Below are 16,120 nucleotides of genomic sequence, written 5' to 3'. Positions count from 1 at the left end.
ACAGTCTTGGTTTTTTCTTTCAGAGACCTCCCACCATGACATGTCAGAAACAAGTGAGAATCCCGAGGTTGAGGTCACCCTTGAAGGTCAGTACCATGGGTCCTGAACTTCAGTTGGTTGGGCATTTTTCTATCCAGTATGTGTTTTCCAAAGTCTGCAGTACTTGGCACTGAAGGAAGAGAATTAAAATTGTGTGGTGGTGTTGAATGTAATTTCAGTTGTGCACTGCTTGGTAAATGAAATTGTTGGAGAAGTATTACAAAACCACAGTATACTGAAGTATATTGGCGTGCTGGACTGGTTTTGAAATGATTCCTGACAGCAATTTGTATCTTTTGCATAATTTTCTAGGGTTGTTAATGAAAAATACCCATTGAACTGAGAAGGTGTTATAACATTCCTTCATTCTGGAGAGCACATTGATTTATAACCACACTGTAGTTTTATGAAACATTTGTCATGTTTCAGAAGACAAGGTTGTTTTCCTTGGGAAGTACATGGGCAGCTTTGTTTTTTGCTCTCTTGTGCTTTGCACAGGCCTTTTTGGAGGAACAATTTGTTCCTTTCCAGGTAAGAACAGGAGCTTTCTGAAGTTGCTCCTGTAAGTAATGTGTTGTAAAATTTAGTGCTCTCATAAACAGAATTCCTTACTACTGTTAGAGTTGTGAAATTCAAAGCAGTTTTAGTGCTGCACACAAGTTCCCTGCACAAAACCCCAGTGATTTCTGTTTGATTTCTCTTAGATTCTGACCATACCTACGTGTACCGTGAGAGGAGACGGAGGAGCACCAGGTCGGTGAATGAAGAGTCCAATACTCAGAGAAGAAATGAAGAGTTCAATTCTGGTAACGTGAAAATTCAAGTGTATTTCATCACCCTGCTTTGTTTGATGAAAAGGTTTTCTGTAGTTATGTGCTGCAGGAGTCAGACACATTAGTGCAAGCCTTCATTTAAGAGCCCTGGGTTCTGTGTAGATGAATTGCAGCAGTATAATCACCATCATAGGCTGCCTCTGTTGGTATTTTTGTTATTTGACTTGATGATGAAATTAGATGCACAGAAGATTGGGATCTTTTGGTTGTATTCTTTCCTGGTCCCTTCTGTTGGGCTCTGCACAGAAATGCATCCATGGGATTCAGTTTAGTCCGTTTAAAGATGCTTCACCTCAGATTTTTTGTGTACTTCTCCTTTATCCTTTGGTTTGGTTTCTTTTAGTTTAGGGGCACAATAATCTGTCTGCTTTTATAAGATTCTGTACAGTCTGGAGTATGTTTTTTCCTTTATAATTTTGAAGGCAGCCACCAGAGTTCTGGTATCAGTGAAGGAAAAGATGTGGAAATAAAGTTATGGCATTTCAGATGTGGTTTTTGTGCTTATAAATTACCATCGTTGGATATTTTTTCATAGAAATATTTGCAATGATGTCACCTAATTGAAATTGTACATCTTCTCCAATCATTCTCTTTTATATATCCATCAGATCGGGTTTTCTGATTTTTGTTTTGCTTTTAATCTCCCAAATCACACCATTCTGGGGCTTGCTATAAGCAAATTATGATGGTAGTCATAAATATTTTAAGTCATGAAAGGCATTTGTAAGGTCTCATCACCCAAGGTTTGGTGGTTTGGCAGGGTGTGAACAGTACATCATTGTCCTGCTGGCTTTGCTCTGAGCACGTGGCTCTCCAGCATGAGCTGTGTGCTTCTCAAGGCAGGTTTTGCTAGCAGCAGTGCTCCTTCTTGCAAATGGCATTAGTTTTTCTTGGAAGGTAGGTATCACCATAGTTAGGGGTTACCATTACATGAAATTCAGCAGCATTTCTTCTGATAAAGGAAAATGAAGTTCATTGCCTGTGCTGGCTGCAGTATTAACTGAACTCATTGGAGAAGAGAAATCTAGGTGATTTGTTTTCCTCAGCATAATGCCATGTGCTTTATACCTGACTGTGAGGAGGGAGTGTGAGGAAGGGCAAGTGTGATAGGAAACGACCTGGACTCTGACTGTGCCTTGGTTTTGACTAGAATTTTATAGCTAGAGATGCTGAGTGTGGCCCTTTGAGTCAGACTAAGGTTTTGTAACACCCCTTTTTCTGAGATCTGTTGGTTTTTACAAGTTTCTGTAAGAGAAGTATGGAAAGTTGCACGTGGTTTTGCTGAATAGTGTGAGATGTGGTGATGCTGGTTCCCCAGGCAGGAGTAAAGGTGAGCCACTTCACTGTAAAAACCCAGCTTTTTGAAGCAGTCAGCTGGTTATCAGTTACATACTTTTGAGTCCTTGCCTTTGTCTGGAATTCCTCAATGCTCATGGTAAATATATCTTTGCTTCTTTTTTTGTTGCTTGCTGTGAATGCAAGGGGCTTCTTTGACAATGTTGGTTTAGATGCAAAGGCATGGAGTGTTTGGTTAAAAATCTTGGCCATGTCAATCATTCAACTGTCCTGCTTTTCCCTTTCAGATTCCTCCCAGCATGATTCATCAGGAGGAAGTGATGTTTCTGAGGCTGACCTCACTAGTGAAGGTCAGTTCCCCAGGTCACTGATTTAATTTGCTTGGGCATTTTTCTATCCAAAATGTTTTTTCCAAAGCCTGCATTACTGGGCACTAAATGAAGAGAATTGTGTGCTGGTGTTGAGTGTAGTTTGGATTGTGCACTGCTTGGTAAACAAACCTGGTGGAGAAGTTTTCAAAAACCACAATATACTGAAGCAGATTGGACTTGGTGGGCTGGTTTTGAAATGATTCCTGACAGCAATTTGTATCTTTGGAGTAATTCTCATGTGTTTGTAATGAAAAATATTTATTGAACAGAGAAGATGTTAAAACACTCCTTCATTCTGGAGAACACATTGCTTTATAACCACACTGGGGTTAGATGTAACATTTGTAATTAACAAATGCTTCAGGGAAGAATGGTACCAGAGCAGAAAGGCAGTGTTGTAGGTGGTGTAAGCAGAGCCTCAAGGTGTCTGTCTGATGTTGGTAACTGTGAGATCCAAACCTTTGCAGGGAGCAGCTCCCTTTGTCATCCAAGTGGCTCTAAAGCTGCCAAGCAGTGTCCCTGCAGTTCTCCTGCTAGGATGTTGGTAGGAGGTGATCTGTGTTTCTTGCATTTGTGCATGAGTGTCCTGAATTAGATTAGGAGCACCCAGTCAGCAACTTAGAAAGTAGGCAGGGCATTTGTGAGAAAGTGGACACTTCTGGCATTACTTTCTGTGTTTTACAATGCAGCATGGAAATAACTCCACCATTACCTTGACAGAAAAGTTTATATGAGAAGAGTCAATAACTATAATAATAAAAAACAAAAGTTGCTTTCTTTTGAGATCTACTAGTGGAATGGTATTATTTCCAGTTAGTTAACACAGGTAGTCCCTATCTGCACAATTTATTCTGTGATTCTTTTTGGTGTTGTATGGTCATGTTATGATCATGTGATGCCCAGTCATGTTTCAGAAGACAATGTTCTTTTGCTTAGCAAGTACAGAAGCAGTTTTGGTTTTTTTCTCTCTTGTGCTTTGCACAGGCCCTTTTGAAGGAACAAATTGTTCCTTCACAGGTAGGAACGGGAGCTTTCTGAAGTTACTCAGTTAAGTAATTTGTTGAAAATTTGGTGCCCTGATAAGCACAATTTTTTAATTCTGTTAGAGTTCTGAAATTCAAAGCAGTTCTAGTGCTGCACACAACTTTCCTGGACAAAAGGTAGTGATTTTGTTTTTGTCTGTTGAAGATAATGATGATGACTACGTACCCAGTGAGAGGAGACAGAGGAGCCCCAAGTCAGCCAGCGACTCGGGCAGTAGTGGGAGAAGCAGAGGAATAAGGTTCAATTTTGGTAAGATGAAAATCCAAGATGATTTTGTTTCTCTGCTGTGTTTTATCAAAAGGTTTTGGGTGATTTTGTAGTGCAGGAGTGAGACATGTTAGTTCAAGCCTTCATTTATAGCCCTGGTCTCTGTTTAGATGTACTGCAGCAGCATAATCACCATCACTGGCTGCCTCTGTTGTTTTCTGTTTGTTTTATGTGACAACGTGATTGGACACACAGGTTTGGATTTGGATAAACTTTTTTTTTTTTTTTTGCAGCTGTATTTTTTTCAGAAATGGGATTTCTGGGGGTATTTTGCAACACCAGGACTTAGAGACATAATGGATTAAAGTAGAGAAGGGCAGATGCCTCCTGATCCATGTAGTTGTAGAGATTTCCACCATAACAACTCCATGTACTTTCTGTAAGCTTTATCAAGCTTTTGAGCACTCAAATCTAGGTAACTATCAACAGCACCTATAAAATGCCTTTACCCCTGGAGGCAGCAACAGCTGATGACTGAGCCACCAAAGAGAGAAATCATTACTGGAAGTTACTTTAACCTGGTTTTTGTTGTGGTTTTTTTTAACTTCATTTAATATACATCTTGTGGAAGTAATCTTTAACATTTTATTCTGTACTTTTCTCTTTTTTTAATGTATCCATGCATTTTAAGGATAGTCTGTACTGTACTCAGGAGGCACCTGTTTGCAAGTAGAAGTACACACTTCATATTTCATTTAGTGGTAACACAGATTTGACAAGATTCTCAGTTTTGTTTGTAGTCTGACATGTCCTCCTCTTTTCTTTGCAGACAAATGGAATACACGAATCACAGACTTGAGAAAGGAAGTTGAAGTGCTGTTTGAGAAAAAATATGGTATGTGCTCCACACCTTTCCAAGCCACTGCCTGTAGTCCTTTGTCACAGCAAGTGACAGACTGCTCTTTGGCATGCATCTTGTTCTTGCTTAGGAGCACACCAGCACTGACAGCACCAAAGGGCTAAATACTGTTAGAAGACATAAAATTGAGAAAAGTAGCTTTTTTTGGCGAACAGAGTAATTTCAAAATGGGATATCTGTGTTTGGCACCAAAGTGGGAAGCTTGATTTTATTTTTCAGTTGTGCTCAGTCTCCTGGAGCACCTGCATGCTGAAATATCTTGGGCACCCACCTTTGAGAGAGCTGTGCTTTTCTCTGCAATTACACTGAGTCTTTAGAGTGGCACTGCCACTCATTGATTGTTCATTTTTGATTATGATTGTTTTACAGTGAAGCAAAAATTATATATCCTAAAGGCTCTTGGAAAGAAGTTTAACACAGCAGATGTGTTAGACTTTGGAATTTGTCTCCAAATGCTGCACTTAGATATGTTTTGTGTCCACATATCACAAACTACAACAGCATCAGTAAAGATTTAAAAATAAATGCTGGTGTGCCTCTGCCATGAAAAGTGGAAGTGCTTTCAGAATAGCCCTTGTGATTTGGATTTACTACATGTTTGGGATGTGACCATCATCTGACAATTAAACACCCACTGAAAGCAACCTGCACCAAGGCTATGCAGTTCAGAATCTGATTCACTGTATTTTAATTGCTGTAGAAAGGAGCATCATTCTTAGTGAATTGCTTTAATTTTGACTTTGATGTTTCCATGCAGCAAAGTTGGTTGAAGAAAATTAAGTTGGTTTAAGACAATTTAAGAGGTAGACACTATGGAATTAGTTGCTTCCCATGATGGTATTAACTAATCAATTTCTAGCAATACTACACCTTACTAGTAGGTGTAGTGAAAAAGTAACAGTCTAATTACAAGCAAAACAGCAACGGGCAAAAAATAAGAGTAAATAATCACTAAATACAAAATTGCTAAATGATGGCAACAATGGGAAATCCCCCCTTCCCTTCTCAAGTTGCTAGTTACTTGCTTTTCATTTGTTCCAAAGATTTCATTAGGAGGGCTGTGCTTTTTTCAGCAGTGTTAGAAGTGTATTTTTTATTTTGTTAGTGGTTCTTTGGATTTCTAAAATACACAGAAACTTCAGGAATTCATTGAAAAGATGAGATGTGTGCCCCTACTCCAAGGCATTAATAACTTGTAAGCCAATAGCAGTAACAAATGATAACAGAGCTAGAAACTGGACATGAACTGAAACATGCTTGGTTTATCATTAAGTTTAGATAACTTCATCTTTCAAAATGCTCTATGAAGCAAAACTAAAATAATGACAATAACTTCATCTTTCAAAATGCTCTATGAAGCAAAACGAAAACAGTGAGAATCTTCACTCTTAACAGGTGTGGTCACTTGTTATTAAATGTTTACATAAAGGGAAAAGAGGATGATCTGCATATATATGCAGGGCTGCAGCTTGTTTACTGTGAATCAAAGTGATTTTGCTATTAAACGAAGTCCCTCACAAGATGAATGCTTGAATGTTTAAATGTGCTGAGGGCTTATTGCCTGCATGCTAATTATCATGTTCATCAGAGTGATATCAAACAGGTAATTGAGTAGAGCCACAAGCTAGTCTAATATTTTTATTCTCCTTTTTCACTAAAGCTGAAGCTATAAAAGTAGAGGGCCCAGCACGTGTCCCATACACAACTTTCCAGTCCCATCCAGAGGATTTGTTTGTGGAAGGGCTGCCAGATGGGATTCTAGTCTAATATTTTTATTCTCCTTTTTCATTAAAGCTGAAGCTATAAAAGTAGAGGGCCCAGCACGTGTCCCATACACAACTTTCCAGTCCCATCCAGAGGATTTCTTTGTGGAAGGGCTGCCAGATGGGATTCTAGTCTAATATTTTTATTCTCCTTTTTCATTAAAGCTGAAGCTATAAAAGTAGAGGGCCCAGTACATGTCCCATACACAACTTTCCAGTCCCATCCAGAGGATTTGTTTGTGGAAGGGCTGCCAGATGGGATTCTAGTCTAATATTTTTATTCTCCTTTTTCATTAAAGCTGAAGCTATAAAAGTAGAGGGCCCAGTACATGTCCCATACACAACTTTCCAGTCCCATCCAGAGGATTTGCTTGTGGAAGGGCTGCCAGATGGGATTCCCTTCAGGCGCCCGGCCACGTACGGCATCCCCCGGCTGGAGAGGATCCTGCTGGCCAAGGACCGCATCCGCTTCGTCATCAAAAAGTGAGGAGCTGTTCATTTTTGGCTCTACATTACTCAATGTTTTCTGCCTCTGCCACTTTGCTTCATTTTTCTTCATGGAATTCCAAACTGGTTTCTACTGGCATATGAATTTATGGTACTAAGGAGTGGTTTTTAGTTGATGTCTGTTTCAATATATTCAGCTTATCAGGCTGTCACAATCCCTCCTCACGGATGGGTTTCACGATGGTTCGTGGATTTGATCTCAGGGTGCAAAAAGAACCGACACGGCACAGGGGGTTTGCAGTAATAAACAAAACAAATGCACCTTTATTGAATGACCACAGCAAAATGTGATAGAGGGATTAAGGGAGAGAAAAAGATGGAGAAAGAGAGAAAAAAGAGAGAGAGAAAGAGGGGGATATTGCTACCAAACATAGAGATGAAGTCCTTTGGTCCAGTCCAGCCGAGGATCCGCCTGTTACGTCGGGGAGATCTCGAAGTCTCTGGCTAACTCAGAGGTTTTTATTATGATAACTCTATTGGAAATTGTGAGGGGGAGAAACAGATGCAATAAGGAATAGATGTAACAGGTAGTCCATGTTCTCAGCAGTAAATGAGAGCCATTGTGTTCTTGGTCCAGTGGTCACACCCTGCAGGCAAACATCTGGCTTTGGTCAGCTTGCCTCCCCCACACACCTGCCCCGGGCTGGGGGTTTCAGTCCCAGTCCTTGGAAGGAGCAGAGGGGCCTTTTCACGTGGGGGTTTCATGTCTCACTCCTTGATGGAGAGGCTTCTCACATCTCAGTGTGTCTGTGACAGTGGTTGTAAAACAGGTGAGAGGGGTCTTCTGCAGGGCACCACCCGAACTCAGGACAAGTCCAGCCAGGCTGAGAGGTGGGGCAACTTCTAAGGCTGTTGTTGCAAAAAGGGCACGGTGCCCCCTTCTTCTTCTCATTGGGCTCAGTGTAGCATAGAGCAAACAACACCTCTGAACAATAGTTTAGCACTGTGCTCAGGTCTCTGGGCCTTTGGCGTGTGTAACTTCCTCCTACAAAGCCAGAGATTTTCAGTGGTCCCCAATGATGATCATGAGGCAGATGAGGGATATTTCAGACAGACTCTCACACAGGCCAGTGGATCACTGAGAGTGGTGGTGGAGAGATCTCTTCAATATTATGGACTTTTCTCAGGGGCAGATCTCTTTGTACTGTTCAGATTTCTGCAGCTGCAATACATGTTGGAAGCCATTTACTTTGGAATATTTGATCCTATTTGAAGATTGATCCTGTTTGAAGATCCTGGCCTAATTTCAGCTTATGTTTTTTTTTTAAAAATTTGCTGGAATATTGTATCAAGGTATCTAGGGCTGTATTTGCATAAAGCATTTCCCAGGGCAAGCTTGAGGCCAACACATGGCTACTGGTTCCTGTGGTTTAGGTGTCCTTGGTGTGTCTGGAGGTAGATCAGGTAGTGCACATGAAGGACAGCTCAGATGGAGATTGACTGAAGTTTGAAGGAAGCTGCAGTGAGTAACAGCTGATGTTTTCCTGTGTTCAGTGGTGTAGGGCCCAATGCAAGAGTTTTTGAAATGAACAGGAATCTGCTGATTGCAATGCTCAGGCTCAGAACTGGGAGTTGTGGCAGCCTCTGACTCTGTGCATGCTGCCTTTTCCACAGGTGCTATTTGCTTACATTGGAGAGGAACAGGCTCAGTTTCTATGATCCTGATGCTTGTAGATAACTAGAAAAGGAGGAAGTGTAGATCTAGCTTGTGTCTCATTTAAAATCAGATATCATACATAGATCTAATTATTTATGCAATGCTGGCACACACTTTTGTCAAATATGTCTTAGTTGTTAACAGAAATTAATTTTTGGTGTTCATTGATCTTGAAATGTGTAACAAGAGCAGCTAAAAATCTAGTTTGGCTCTGTGAGAAACATCAAAATGTTTAATTTTTTAATTTGTTCAACTGTGGATAAAATTAGATATATTTTGGAAACAGAAGTCACTGCTTTGAAGTTTACTCTTTTAGAGATTAAATTTTAAATTTCTATCTTTGTTTCTGATGAAGTGTATCTCACAGCTCAGAGGTAAGTTTAATGGAACCTGTATGTCACCATGAAATGGGCAGATGCCCATAGTCATCAGATATGGGTACTGGGCATAAAAAATGCTTTGTCAGTAGGGTTCCAGCCAGCTCTTAGGATACTTCAGCATTAGTTGGAATTTAGTGCTGGGGATCATGATGTCCCCTGGGAGGATTTTGGGTTTGATCCTTCAGTAAGTAGTAACTTGAGGCTGTGGCTGGAGGCTAGTTTCTGAAAGTGTCTGTCACTGTTGAAACATGCACCTTAAATCTTTCAGGCCTGAACTTCTGAATTCAACAGATCCTCCAGTGGTCAAAACAGCTTCAACAGGTAGGTTTTCAAATGTGTGAGTTGTACAAGCATATGTGATATTCCTATTTGTCCTATATACTCATAGTCTTCTGTTATAAAAAGTATTTCAAAGACTGTATTAAAGTGGACATTAAGGATCTAAATTAAGCAGGTATACCATAAGGATGTCTATTTAATGTGTGTTCAGGAATTAAACTTTTCCTTCCTGAAGTTAACTTAGTGTATTGAGTGTTAATAACCTACTGTACTTTCAAGCACAAAATTTGACTACAAAAATAGTAGGTAGGCTAGTAACTGAGCCTTAGCCTTAAGTGGGCTGTTATGTGGCTCTTTAAATTAGCCTTTTTTGTGTTGTTTTAGTAATTTTTAATACTAAAACATGGAGGCAAAGCAAGTACATTGCTCAACTCATAAACCCCCTGTAGCTAAGAAAACTGGTGGTAACCAATTTCTATGGCACAGGGTTCTGGACTGGCTTGTCATCACCAGTTACCACTTTATAGAGACACGTGTGACCCCTGCATCCTCTCTAGTAAGAGAAGAGAGCACCCCTGGGAGCTGTCAATAGCATCTCAGAGAACACAGGAGACAGGAGCTGTCTGAGCCTCCTTTCCTGCAGTTTCCTTCCTGTTTGCATTCTCTCTTTCCCAGTAATTATTATCTCCTCTGCTGCTCCCTGTGTCCGCTGGCATCTCAGGAGACAGAGCTGTGGAGCACCAGCCCCTGCTCTCTCAGCTCCTTGTGGCTCCATGTCCAATTCCTGCTCTGTCCATAGCCCTGATAGCTTCTGTCCCCAGCAGGAAAGGGATGGGATGAGTATAGTATTGTACATGAGTATAGAGCTGTAGTTTGACTGGCAGAGGAAAAGATGATTTTCATTTGCATTCCTTTGGGAAGCAGGCTGGTCAGGAAGGTTTTGTGCAATGGCCTCAGTTCTGAAACTCTCAGAAGACTGATAGTGGCTGCAAGACAGACCAGTTGGATCTCAGGAAGTGTCAGCTGGTGCTGATGCTGATAGCCCAGTCTGGTGCAAGTAAGGAACACAAGTCAGTGCTTTTGCATTCTGACTGAACCCATGGTGTGTAAGCAGGCCAATGTCTTCTTTGAGACTGGGAAGCTTCACTTGTTAGTCACAAAGACATATTCAGGAGCAAAGTGATTGGAATTATATGTCCTTTGATCCCTTAAAAGCAAATTTTCATCCCATATGCATGCCTAATTCAGCACTGAATATCAACAAATTCTTCAGGAAATGAAACCATTGAAAAACTATTTCCATCTCCAAGTAGAATCTGCAGTTTGGAGGTGGATGAACAAAGTACTGCAGCTCTTCAGGTCAAAACATTGTGTGTATTTTGTAGCAAGAATAATGTCACTGGTTCAGTGGAGTTTTGTCAGTTTTAATATTCTGTCATTATTTTATGGTCATTTTTTCCAGTTCCACATTGAATCCATACTTCTTACATACAGCATTTATGTGTTACCTGAAAATACAGGATGATTATGCATTGTATAAACGGAACAACTGAAAATATAACCAATATAATTAAGGAATGTTGGTTTTGTTCTGTGCCAGTCTCAAATACAGCGAAAGAGGACTGGCATTCCAGAGTCACCAAACTGAGAAAGATGGTAGATCAACTTTTCTGTAAAATGTATGGTAAGTACAGTATTGTTATCTGCTTCTTTGAATGTCTTTGTATTTCTTGTATTGCTTTCATTCCTTCCTTTGAACGTCTGCGTGAATGAGACCTTTGTTCAGATTTTTTTTAAAGTATTTAAAATTCTGGAAGTTCAGTGAAAAAGAATGTTTTAGTTTACTGCTCATACAAGGTAAATTCATAGTTTAAAAAGAATTTTAAATCTTACACATGCTGCTCTTCTGATTGCTCTTGATTCCTTCCTGTTTGGATTTTTTCCTTTGATGGTGAAATAGCTGTTTACTTATATCCACTGCAATCTCATCATAATTAGTATTAAAACATTTTTGGGTGAATTTTTATGTTCTGTCCTATATAAAAAAAAAGTCAACTTCATAAGACCTGGAATAAATTTTTTCATGATACTCTCTAACAGATTAACAACTTTGGATAAAACAAATGTATTATGCCCCAGTAAGGATATTGGTATTGTGACTGCCCAACAGCAACATCATAAAATATGGCAAATTTTTTACATTTTTTACATGCAGAGACTTGTGTTTTGTTGGATTTAGATGTCCTGCATTGTTCCACATTTTAAGAGCACAGTTGCAGCAGCCTGAGGAATTGGTATCAGTTAGCTTTTAATAAAGGCTGCTTGGCCAATCTGTCCAGTGACTGGATGTCTCTTGTTCCTACAGCCAAGGCTTTGGGGAGCAATGACCCCAGAGCTGTTCCATACAAGAAATTTGAAGTTTATCCAACTGACCTCTACGTTGAAGGGCTGCCAGAGAACATCCCCTTTAGGAGTCCCTCCTGGTATGGAATCCCTTGCCTTGAACAAATAATTCAAGCGGGCCACAAAATAAAATTTGTGATCAAAAGGTAAGTCTAAACATGGAGGGGTTTTTTAAGAGAGAGTCCAAACAAACACTCTATGTGTAATCAAGCACTTGGTTTCATTAAGTCATGAAGCATTTAATCTCTAATTACCAAATAGGCAAATTGAATATTCTGCATCCTAAAGTGGGCATTTGCAATCCAGACAAATATTACAGAATATGTTTTGCATATCTATTAACATGTTGACAAGTGTGAAAAACATAATAGAAAAATTCAAATTCTTCAATTCATGTCATAATAGGTAGTGGTATTTATTTTATGACAGGAATAAGCAGATTTTTTGTGTCCTGGTTGCAGGCCAGAGCTGCTAAATCACGTTTCAAACGAAGGTACCCAGCACAGGTCAAACCCTCAAGGTAAGACAGGGGCTGTCTCCAAGTGGGAGTAGAAGGGTTTGATGGGGAAACACATCTAGATCAATGCAGCATTTTTCAAGAAGGAGCCCATGTGTGATGAGTGTGCTGGCATATTCTTTGTGAGGGTTGGAAGGAATGAACTGAGCACTGTGGGTGTGGATGGATTGTGAAATCCTGATACAGTCCCAGCTGCCTTTGAATAACCAGCCTGGGTCACCTTCAGAGTCCCAGAGAACTGGAGTTACTGTCCTGGCCTGAATCAAAGGTCTGGAGTGCCTTGGGATTTCACAGGGGACCCTGAGCTCTTTCAGGCCTCTGTTGGTAAGGAATTGTAGGGATTTCTTGAAAGCATGACGTGCCTTTAACAGGGAGAACCACTAAAATAATTTCTTCCTGCATCTGAAGGCTCTAAAGAACAAGTTGTTCTGCTAGGTTCAGTGCTTGAAATTCAGAACTACACTTAAATAGATTTTTCATTATGTAGAGGAAATTAGGTGTATCATTTAAGCTGCTATAAATAATCAGTACTCATTGTGTGTCCCTGTCTTTTCAGATGTGTTGTTAGTTTTCATGTTCCTATGTTGAAAGAAGTATGTTCAAATGTACCTCTGTATCCAGAGCTGGGTGATTCTCTGACACCTGTTTCTGGTTTTCAGGGAGAGAAGATTGGAATTCCAAGATCACAAAGCTAAGAAAGAAAGTAGAAGATATATTTAGTGTGAAGTTTGGTAAGTTAAATGCTAAATGAACTGTTCTGCAATGCTGCTGCATTTTAAAACTCCTCTGCTTAAATATTCCAGTGTTTACTTAAGCATCAGAAGTATACTAGGGCAGATATGGAAATCTTGACTCCTCTTACCTATGTTTTACTTACTCTTTCCTATAACTGACATAAATGTTTTTATAACAGCATCCTAGGCTATTATTTTTCCAGCTGTGTGACAAGATGATTGCACAAAAGCTTTTGGATTAAAAGAACTTCTCAAAATAAAACATTAGACACTGTGTGCCTATATTAGGTATTATCTGTAACAGGGTGGGTCAAGTTCCCATTTCCAGTTACTCCACAGAAAATAATAGGGAATTTCTTCAAACATATTTAAATATTTCTAATTTTTTTTTTCAGGAGGCTTGTTAGCTTTGAGTAGCAGAGCTTCTGTAAGACAAGATTCTTAAAATCGCTTGAGATAAAATTCCACCCATTGAAGTTTGTAATACATGATTGAATCTTTATTTTCAGCCGAAGCTCTGGGGGTTTCAGAGTCAGTGAAAGTTCCCTATTCTGTGTTTGAGTCAAACCCTGACTCCTTGGTGGTGGAAGGCTTGCCAGAAGGAGTCCCCTTCCGGAGCCCCACGTGGTTTGGAATCCCGCGCCTCGAGAGAATCATCCGTGCCAGTAACAAAATCAAATTTATTATTAAGAAGTAAGTTTGTGATCCAGTTATTTTTATATCTCTGATTTTGAAGTTACTTGACTTCATTCCCGGCAACTTAAGGCTTTAAATGCTACCTAAGCTCTGCTTCCATGAAACACAAAGAATATTTTGCACATATGATTTATCTCATACAAGGACATACATTCCTCATTCAATTTCTGTAGATGTATAAATTGTGTGTTTCAGGCATCAAGAATTGAGAGGGAAAATGGTCTTGTACCTGGAAGCTTTGTTCCTTCTTTTTTTTTTTTTTCCTTTTTCTCTATTTTTCTTTGCTTGAAGTAAACCCAGAAGAAAATTGCAGAATAGAAAATACAGCTTTATGTTTTCTATTTTTTTGTGGTTATAGTAGATGGAGAGTCAACCATGCTTCTAACAGAATTTCCTTGTAGAGAACTGATGTTATGTGAATTGGAACTCAACTGAATTCCAAAAAATTGGTAACTTTTTGCTGTATGACTTGTCTTGCAATTGATTGGATTTGTTCTGTTCAACTTCCAGGCCTGATCTTATCATTTCCCATTTGCCTCTAAGACTGGCTAGTAAATTAAAGAAAAAAGGTAAACAATTAAATATTATTTGCTGCCATCCATTTGTAAATACTTCCTTTCTGCTTCCCTAGCAGACTGAGAGATCTTTGTGGTTGAAAAATGCAGGTGTTGTAAATAAAAGGCATTATTTAAGATGATCTAGCATAGTGGCCGCTAAATCTGCTATTATTTGAGAAAGACATTCAAACCATAAATGTATCTGCTTTTCTACTTAACTGTTCTAGTACAGAGAATGGAATTTACTCAGTTTTGACAACTTCTATTTCACTTTTAATGGTTTCAACCATTTTAAACTGAGAGCTGTGAACTGCTGTAAATAATAATGGTGTTTTATAAGAAAAGCATAAAAGAATCTTTTGTCTGTAGAAAATTCAGATGTTACTAATTTTTTGGGATTTTAGATAATAAAAAGTACCAAAACTCTCCTTCACACTTAGAAAAAACAAAGTCTTTTGTTCTGAATTAATGGAAAATCTAGATGTGTCTTTTTCAAGAGCACTAAACCTACTTTTTAAGATTGTGAGCATCACTGTATTGTTCAGGTTTTACTGTGCAGACTCTACTTAGTTCAGTCTGATAGAATTCTTAGAATACAGCTGTTCTTTTATTAGGTGTGCAAAATTTGTGCTTCACACCTTGTGTTCTTTTGGCTTCCAGGAACTGGCCCAAGGACTTCCAAAAGGTCACAAAGTTCTTCAGAAAATTCAAGTGTTCCAGAGATTGAAGTTACTATTGAAGAGAGTATGGAAGAAATAAATATTCTTCTGAAGTTCTTTTATTATATTCTTCTATATTTTCTGTTCTTCAAAGCTTTCATAGCCCATAAGGAACATACACACCTCATGTAGCAAACTCTTGAGGGCTCCAGATACACTTCAGTATAAAATAACTTTATAACTTTATATAACTTATATATAACTTTTTTTTCCTTTCTGAAACAAACTGGATACTGTGTAGATGATGCTTAGGTAAAATGTTGCAGTTTGACAGCTTGCATGGCCCATTATTCCAAGCAGAGATGTGGGAGCTGATGTAGTCCTGAGCAGAGAGATCACAGATGTGGTCAGTAGCATTAAATGCTTAAATACAACTCTAGAACTTCCTAAAGGCTTTTTTAAAATTCTATTCTTGATTCAGAATTGAAGATTTCTCTAGTAATCCAGTTTGATGCATTGTTCTTTTTGTATGATGTCTTGTTTCTGCTCTCTACCTTATATATGTAATGTCTCTTCATAGGTCCTAAAAAAAACCAAACCACAAATGCAGAAACTAATTCTGATACCAATGGCTCCAATGCAAATTCAAAGCAACAAGGAAAAGACTTTTCTTTTGGTAAGTGTTGGGGAAATTAGCACAGATGCATTCCTTTAATGTTGATGTGGAACACCTGGATTACATATCAGATATTTTGAGTTCATGTTCTGATGTACAGTTAGTGAACGACTGAAGTCCTCCCTTTTGTGTACATTCAGTTCTTCATTATGTGTAGTAATCTGCAGTAGAGAAATCCTGGATGATATGTGGAGCATGCTGCACAAATGCAGCCCAGATCCATTAGATATTATTGATTCAGGTGCAGAGGCAGTTTTTGATTTTTGCTGCTCTGTTACTGCACAGTGCTGCAGACCCTTGAAGGACTTTTCTGGTGCAAAGTACAACCAAGTGCATAAACCCAGCTGAAAGGAGCATGAATTTCTTAAGCCCTCTACAAATTTGAGATGTTGACATCCCTGTGCAGAGATGCCAGGTGGGATGTAGGGACCAGGAAGGATTTGAACTAACATTAGTGAGCTATGACCTGTCAGAGCTGATTGTGCATGATTGCCATGATTGACCTCTCCAGTTCTGGAAGATCAGTAAAGGAAAAGCTGGGCAGGACTGAAAGCCAGGCACTTGTGTTCATCAATGTAGGCCA

The 16,120-nt window shown here is 39.2% G+C and overlaps 1 protein-coding gene across 1 annotated transcript in view; it reads left to right on the top strand.

Annotated features, from left to right (window-relative positions):
- Positions 1-16,120, top strand: part of GTF2I (general transcription factor IIi) — a 72,381-nt gene that overhangs the window by 43,440 nt on the left and 12,821 nt on the right. The window contains exons 22-36 of the mRNA XM_036395021.2: positions 24-86; positions 744-845; positions 2,456-2,518; positions 3,728-3,832; positions 4,620-4,685; positions 6,772-6,955; positions 9,285-9,337; positions 10,896-10,979; positions 11,661-11,844; positions 12,160-12,218; positions 12,875-12,946; positions 13,459-13,642; positions 14,156-14,214; positions 14,863-14,946; positions 15,442-15,537. Coding sequence (XP_036250914.1) covers positions 24-86; positions 744-845; positions 2,456-2,518; positions 3,728-3,832; positions 4,620-4,685; positions 6,772-6,955; positions 9,285-9,337; positions 10,896-10,979; positions 11,661-11,844; positions 12,160-12,218; positions 12,875-12,946; positions 13,459-13,642; positions 14,156-14,214; positions 14,863-14,946; positions 15,442-15,537 — 1,458 coding nt within the window. The remainder of the gene's footprint in view (positions 1-23; positions 87-743; positions 846-2,455; positions 2,519-3,727; positions 3,833-4,619; positions 4,686-6,771; positions 6,956-9,284; positions 9,338-10,895; positions 10,980-11,660; positions 11,845-12,159; positions 12,219-12,874; positions 12,947-13,458; positions 13,643-14,155; positions 14,215-14,862; positions 14,947-15,441; positions 15,538-16,120) is intronic.

Source organism: Molothrus ater, chromosome 21, assembly GCF_012460135.2.
Source record: "Molothrus ater isolate BHLD 08-10-18 breed brown headed cowbird chromosome 21, BPBGC_Mater_1.1, whole genome shotgun sequence".
Lineage (NCBI taxonomy): Eukaryota > Metazoa > Chordata > Aves > Passeriformes > Icteridae > Molothrus > Molothrus ater.
Note: the sequence above shows the minus strand (reverse complement) of the source record. Positions and strands in the feature narration are given on the sequence as shown.